This window comes from Bison bison, unplaced genomic scaffold (genome assembly GCF_000754665.1).
Source record: "Bison bison bison isolate TAMUID 2011002044 unplaced genomic scaffold, Bison_UMD1.0 scf7180017864497, whole genome shotgun sequence".
Taxonomy (NCBI): domain Eukaryota; kingdom Metazoa; phylum Chordata; class Mammalia; order Artiodactyla; family Bovidae; genus Bison; species Bison bison.
The window spans coordinates 738,837-746,969 of NW_011495056.1; the positions used below are offsets into that span (position 1 = coordinate 738,837).

Consider the following 8,133-nt stretch of genomic DNA (forward strand, 5'->3'; position numbering starts at 1 on the left):
GGGGGCAGGAGGAGAAGGGGACGACAGAGGATGAGATGGCTGGATGGCATCACTGACTTGATGGACGTGAGTCTGAGTGAACTCTGGGAGCTGGTGATGGACAGGGAGGCTTGGCGTGCTGTGATTCATGGGGTCGCAAAGAGTCGGACAAGACTGAGCGACTGAAATGAACTGAACTGAACTGAACTGATGGCCTCATTATTAGATAGATTTTAATATGTCTGTTAAAACATTTTCTTGGGAATAATAATGATCATGATGACAATGAAAACTACAGCTATATTCTATTTAGATCCTCTGTCCACAGAGAACCCCATGGACAGAGGAGTCTGGCAGGCTACAGTCCATGGTGTCACAAAGGGGCAGAGACAACTGATCAACAAACACTCACTTTTCAGTCTTTCCTATATATGAAATTATATTTTAAATTTATTATTAATTAAATAGAATCAATATATTATATTCATTTGTTTTTATTTTATTATTGTATATTAAATATATATATACATCCCTTTAGATGATCATCTTGTGACTTTACATTCCTACATTTTAACTATTTATTGGGACAGTACTTAATACAATGCCATATTAAAGTTGATACTGAGCTGAATTTTTCTCTGAGTTTTTCTCATAGTCTGAGTGATGAAGCCCAGTCTTGAATATAATTTCTGTACTTGCTATCAATATAAAAATGATCTATTAGATAATATTTCACAAGTAAGCTGTAAGTGCTTATAAATAAATTATTTCCTGCTTTTATTAACTTTAGCTTTCCCTAAGATTCCTACATAGTTCTTATTCCATGGAGGCTAAGCTCACTCTAATATTCTGGTCTTTGCTTATTTTTTCCCCCCACAGGTACATAAAGATGAAATTTTATTGTCAATATATTGAGACATATTAGTTTTTTTTAAATTTATTTATTTTTAATTGAAGGATAATTACTTTACAGAATTTTGTTGTTTTCTGTCAAACCTCAACATGAATCAGCCATAGATATCCATATATCCCCTCCCTTTGAACCCATTTTTTAGCAATAAAATCAAATATTTACAAACATATACCTGTATATATTTGTCATTTTTTACTTAAATCCTATACTGTCTTCCCATTTCCTTTGGGATAAAGTCCAGGCTCCTTAATTTGCATTATAATTTAACAGCTCTGTCCACTACCTCCTCACACTCTGGATTTCAGTCTTTTCTGTCAGCTCTTGCCTGTGGGCATGTGCAGTACAAGTTGTTCCTCCTGGCTGGAGCAGTTTTCTCCCTTCTGTCTTGGTCTGGCTAACTAACTCCTATCTATCCTTCAGAGCTCCATTTAAAGTTTCCTTTTTTATTTTGAAAAAAGCTGCCTCAATTCCCTAGACTAGGTTGGGTGCGCACGCTCTGTGCAGCTGCTCTGTCTCAGTATGTATTTTCCACACTGTCTGAGTGAATGTCTTCCCGAGCAGAGTCCTATGCCGGTTATGGTCCTGTCTCTGCATATCAAGCACAGTAGGGATGGGGCTTCCTAAATATTTCTTATGTAAGCTTACTGAGAAAAATTATAATTGGTCTTGTTGCATTGGCACATTGGTTATCTTTTAAAGTATAAATAAATGACACATGCATACTGATTCTAATTTTTTTAATTAAAGCAAAGATGGACCTCAAATCATGTGCTATGGAGGATCCTTGCCTACCTGTGTAAGTTACACTTCTTCACATTTGAACTGTTTTTTGGGTAAAGATGTAAATATACATTGACAAGCAAAAAAAGAAAGAAAAATTACATATATAGCTATGACTATGAACTACAGAAAAGTTTATAAAAATGTTGATGCCCTGAAAATTATTCTGTCCAAACTGAAGTATTTCCTGTGATAGGATGGTAGGACTAAGGCTAATACTTCTCTTGTTGTTTAATTTTCTTTAGTATTATTTTTATATTTTCCTGAAAAAGTTAAAATATTGTTTTATTTAGAAAATTCAGCTAAGAGCACTTATTAAAAAATGTATATAAAATATTGCACTTTTATTGGGATGGTCAAAATGGATTTAATGGGAGGTTATCTGTTCTTTAATCTTATCTTGAGGAATATGATGATTTTATCAGTCTTATTAAAGTGATTTAATTTTGGACTGGAATACATTAATTGTTATATATTTAAAATTTTTGCTTTTTAAAATTTGGAAGGATATGATTTTTATATTCTTTCAAATATTCGGTTGGCCAAAATGTTCATCTGGGTTTTTCTGTAACATCTTATGGAAAAGTCCAAATGAACTTTTTGGTCAATCCAATATATTAGACTACAGGGCTTCTTGGAAAATAGAAATTAAAAAGTAATATATTAACCTGAACTATATAAAAATGACATTTTTATAGATTAACAATGGGCAAATATCAGCAATTTCACGTGTTCCACAAAACAGATACCTGTTTGCTCATCCAGACAAAGAACAGAGCTAGGTGTACATGCTAGATACAGTATTGAGTATGTGATGACAGTCAGTTGTTCGCTGGAAAATGGCTAACAACTGGTTTTCTAGACATGTACTATAAGGTTATCATATATTTTACTTGCTAATTATAAACAAAGTTAAGTATATTTTAAGTTGAGTATACATTTTCTGTGAAAATATCCATCAGGGGGAATATTGGTTGATACTTTCATTAATTGTAGTGTGACATGAGTGATTTCTTTGCTGAATCAAGTAATAGTTTTGAATACTAGAATAATACGTTCTCAGTTTTTTGTTATTCGCCATGTGACAGTTACAGGGAATACTTTAAGTTTAATATGCACTAGTAACATTTTCTCCACCACGTTTATCAGCCTTGGACATCAACAAAATAATATATCAAGGCCTGATTCATAACATCTGCCCATATTTGTGTAAATAATCCCACTGTGGCTGATTTCAGTCTATCACTGAACACAGAGTTGGAAAGATATGCCAGCCCTGTATTGCCATTCAGATATGATAGCTATAAATAACCTCTATAAAGCAAGAAATAGTGAAGTATAGTAAAGCTATTAGGAAGTGAGGAGTTTTGAATATTTATTACCTTTGTTTTTCATATAATTGATGTAATTATAAGTTTACATAATTTTAGTCTTAATAATTCTGTGTTAACAACCTGTGCAAAATATTACTGAATATTTAACAAAAGCCTCTCACAGCTGGTAAGAGCCAGCACACCATTGGCTTCAGTTTACCTGTTTATATAGTAAGATATAGCATATATGACTTGCAACTATTAAAGACTCAGTTAAAAAAATTATGGGATACATAACTATTTCTTTCAGGGTCCCACAACTTGATCTGGGAAGCCTTGTTGACTCTGATGAGGAGGTAATTTTTACTTGGTATTTCATATTATAAACATTTGAACACAGTGCTATAGGTAGCATTTCACTAGGGTCATTTAATTTTAGTTTTTAGGATGATTTACCATATATGCCACTTAGTACAGAACATATTCATTTTAACCCCACAAATTCATCTTTTGGTTTTGGTTGGGTAACACCATGTCACAAACTGTATACTCAGCATCATCTATATGACCTGGTTAGTATTTACTTCCTATTACCAACTTTCAGAAGTACAGCATGCACTTGTCGCTCTATTTAATCCATAAATTTCATTACGTTCAATCTCTGTTTTGTTTAGTTTAAATATAGTTAGTGTCTATTAGGATTTCCCTGGTGGCCCAGACGGTACAGAATCTGCCTGCAATACAGGAGGCCTGTGTTCGATCCCTGGGTGAGGAAGATCCCCTGGAGAAGGGAATGGCTACCCACTCCAGTGTTCTTGCCTGGAGGATTCCATGGACAGAGGAGCCTGGCAGTCTACAGTCCACGGGGTCCAAAGAGTCGGACACAACTGAATGACTAACACACACGCATAGTGTATATTAGTATCTCAGACAATACTGTTGATGAATTTTACTTTGTTTTACATTTTTGCCTCACATAAGAATGGCATTTTTAAAATGCCTTACAAAACTGGTAAGCTACAGGTTTATACTAATGGCAGAAAATTAGATCAGATGTTGCTAGTTTAACAATGTAAAACTGGTCTCTTGAAACTTGTATGTCTCTTGACATACTTTAGGCTATGAGGATACTATGAAGTAAATAATAACTATTTATTCCAAGCTGTCTCCTTGGGACATATTTATACTTGAAACAATATTAAGGGTTTTATTTCATGTCAGAGCACAAGTTCTGACTAGCAGTTTTTGACCAGGTGGGCTCACTTTTCTGTCTTTGTTAATCTTTTTCCATTCATGATCTCTGCCATCTTGTCTTGGTTAAATTACATGAAAGTACCTTAATCGGCATCATTTTACAGTTTCCACCCAAAGCTTCTTCTTCTCATTCTTCTCCTGGGGTATAGACTTGGATACAAAATGTTTCAAATAGAAAATGTTGTACTGGCTTTATCCTCCTGTTAGAGTTACTGTCCCTCTCTGGGACAGTATATATTTTCTTACTATTCTTTGTAGGTAGGTTTCTCTTATCTCTTGGCTGTGCTACCTTTCATTCCATGGACATGTGGAAGGAAGCCAGATAACACCATAAGACAGAATATTTCAATATTCTAGAAATGGCAACCAGAGCTTCTCAATATGAGTGACCTCCAATTCCAATGACTATTCTGGAAAAAATGTTTTGCAATGGAGGTTTTCTGAGGCAGGAGTAAAATAATCTATCTAAAACTCCTAAGTAGAGAGAAAAGTCTTTCTTTCTTCTCTCTGTTTTAGAACTAGGACTGATCTCCAGCTGTGAAACAAGATACAGGCTTAGGGTATTTGAGGCCAGTGCCCACTCAGGCATGCTGCACCAGCTAAATATTTTAAATATTACCTCTCCTTAGAAAATAGATCATAGTGATCTGTTTCTTAAGCATAACTGCTAAGGTAAATGGTAAATTTGTTTAATAAGGAAAATTATTTCCTTATTTGTTAATAAGGAAAATTAATGGTAATTTTGAATTTTTTATTACAATAGCATTCTTTTTCTTTTTACTTCTTGGAGCAGGACAGAATACCTGAAAATTTGCCAGCACCAACAGACAAATATAAACTAAAACATCAGCAATACAAAACTGCAATGACAGGGGGATATAAACAATTCAGTCAGAGAAATGCCGAAAAGGCAAAGTCAAGTATCACACATCAACAGACTCCAAGGAACAAGACAGATGACAAGGTAATGTGCGAGGCTTTACAAAATTGTAATGGAATTTAAAGGAAACAGTGTTTTTATCATAGAAACATCTTTTTGCCTGATTTATCTTGCCGTTAATCATAATAAAGTATAATGCTACTGCTGCTAAGTCACTTCAGTCATGTCCAACTCTGTGCAACCCCATAGATGGCAGCCCACCAGGTGCCCCCGTCCCTGGGATTCTCCAGGCAAGAACACTGGAGTGGGTTGCCATTTCCTTCTCCAATGCATGAAAGTGAAAAGTGAAAGTGAAGTCGCTCAGTTGTATCCTACTATTCGTGACCCCATGGACTGCAGCCTACCAGGCTCCTCCATCCATGGGATTTTCCAGGCAAGAGTACTGAAGTGGGGTGCCATTGCCTTCTCTGAATAAAGTATAATAGGTAACACTTATTTCTGTGTGCCAGGGACACTCTTTAAGGACTTTACTTAAATTAACTAGTTTATTCTTCACAACAACTTTGGTGGGTTATTATCACCATTTTCAGATGTGAAAAATTTAGTCATATGACCTAATCGTCTTTTCTCTGTAGTTTTTCACTTGCCTTGGGTTGGAAATAAGGCAGTATTACATATCTGTTTCTGATGTAGCTGTCTTGAACTCTATTTGTCTCACTTTAAAGACTAAACTTTAAAGTTGAAAAGTGGTTTCAGACTTTCAAGTGACCTTGTTTTATTTTAAAACTGTCATCACTCCATGATTGTTTTCTAGTTGAGTTAGGGAGGTATTTTTAATATCATGAATCGCTAAAGCTGTTATATTTTAATCTAATCTTAATTAAATATAAACTCACCATTCATGAATATAAGAGCAAAGTAAACATAATAAATTTAATGGTGTTTCACAAGCATATCAAAAAGGTGAACCGTGAATTTTAGAAAGGCTTGAAAACATAATTTATGATACTACTGGTCATAAATAAAGAACACTTAGATACAATTCTTCATTCAGTTAACTTTTAATAAGAATAATGTATTTTCAGGGAAGGTTGATAGTTGTATTACTTAGCATTTACTGTTGAGTAAAAAGAATAAGTTGTAAAACCTTTCTAAAATTCAACTTTGACCTTTCTGGTATGCTTGTAAAAGCCATTAAATTTATATATTTACTTTGCTCCTATATTTATGAATCGTCAGTTTATACCTAAATAAGTTGTAAGTAGATGTGCCATATCAGCTTTTTTTTTTTTCTAATCCATGTAGGGACTATCTGGAACTCACTAAAACCCATGGTATTTAACTAAAAGAGAAACAAAAGTTATGGGACTATTTGGTCTTTTTTATTTTAAAGCTAATTTTCCAGATTCAAACAGATGTACATAAATATAGTATTCTAGTGTCTGTAATAGCAGGTAGGACAATTTCATAACTGTTTAGCATCTGGGTGTGTAGTATCTGTAGGATCTACCATGTGATATTTAGATCACTGTAATAATGTTGGGAAAACAGAATGAAAGTTTCTGTAAGTGCATGCTTTCCTTTTCATGGCAAAACAATTCAAATAGTTTTAAAGAAAAACCTTGATACCCTTGAACACAAGTTCAAACGAGGATACTTTGTTTACTTTTGGTTTAAGAGAAGATAAATATTGTTTGTAAATCTTCCCATATGAATAAGGGTTTTATAAATAAAAGCCAGCATTTGCATATGTTCTTTTGGAGAAGATCTTGTTTTACTTTTTTGATTCTTTTAACTTACATATTAGAAGTTTACTATGTCTTTGGTAGTCTTACAAAAAATCCCTGGTTTCTATATATTCTATATATAATAATCTTGTACTTATGGAGTTTGAGCAACTTATCTGATGTCATTTAAAAGTATACTCTTATTGGAACCAAAACTGCTGTATAAATTTATTGTTAATAAATCCTATTATAATTACATGAATTACCACTGGGATAGTAAATCTCTAGAAATAAAAGAGGTCCCTGATATCTGAAACATAGCCCCTCTTTAAAGCAGGAAGTCACATGCAGATTGATTCTCTTTGCTGATAAAAAAAAAGCTAAAGTTAGATGAATTTAGAATCCAAGACAATAATTAAAGGCTATAGCTACTAATTAAATAGGCTGATACATCAATCAACTGATAATATCAAACAGTAAAATAGTTCCACACTGCTTGATTCTAAAGGCAAAATTCCTGTGTTGAGTTTTCCTTCCATTTAGTATAAAAGGTGATGAATCTCACTATCAAATTATTTTACCACCTAAAATGTAAATTTATATATATTTGTGTGGGTACATATATATATTTTTAAAGTAATGAAATACCTTTAAATAAAACACTGAAAATCAAACTTCAATTTTACAGGAAATAATATTAATTCCAAAATTAATATTAATTAATTCTACTTATGTTCAGTTCTGTTCAGTTCAGTTCAGTCTCTCAGTCGTGTCCGACTCTTTGTGACCTCATGAACCACAGCATGCCAGGCATCTCTGTCCATCACCAACTCCCAGAGTCCACCCAAACCCATGTCCATTGAGTCGGTGATGCCATCCAGCCATCTCATCCTCTGTTGTCCCCTTCTCCTCCTGCCCTCAATCTTTCCCAGCATCAGGGTCTTCTCAAATGAGTCAGCTCTTCACATCAGGTGGCAAAAGGATTGGAGTTTCAGCTTCAACATCAGTCCTTCCAATGAACACCCTGGACTGATCTCATTTAGGATGGACTAGTTGAATGTCCTTGCAGTCCAAGGGACTCTCAAGAGTCTTCTCCAACACCACAGTTCAAAAGCATAAATTCTTCTGTGCTCAGCTTTCTTTATAGACCAACTGTCACATCCATACATGACTACTGGAAAAACCGTAGCCTTGACGAGATGGACCTTTGTTGACAAAGTAATGTCTCTGCTTTTTAATATGCTGTCTAAGTTGATCATAACTTTTCTTCCAAGGAGTAAGTGTCCT

At 34.3% G+C, this 8,133-nt stretch overlaps 1 protein-coding gene across 3 annotated transcripts in view; it reads left to right on the top strand.

The window, feature by feature from the left end:
- Nucleotides 1–8,133, top strand: part of CAPS2 (calcyphosine 2) — a 49,728-nt gene that overhangs the window by 8,413 nt on the left and 33,182 nt on the right. For all 3 annotated transcript variants that reach the window (XM_010828888.1, XM_010828891.1, XM_010828890.1), the window contains 3 exons: nucleotides 1,640–1,688; nucleotides 3,296–3,341; nucleotides 5,033–5,203. In XM_010828888.1, coding sequence (XP_010827190.1) covers nucleotides 1,645–1,688; nucleotides 3,296–3,341; nucleotides 5,033–5,203 — 261 coding nt within the window. In that variant the 5' untranslated portion in view covers nucleotides 1,640–1,644. The remainder of the gene's footprint in view (nucleotides 1–1,639; nucleotides 1,689–3,295; nucleotides 3,342–5,032; nucleotides 5,204–8,133) is intronic.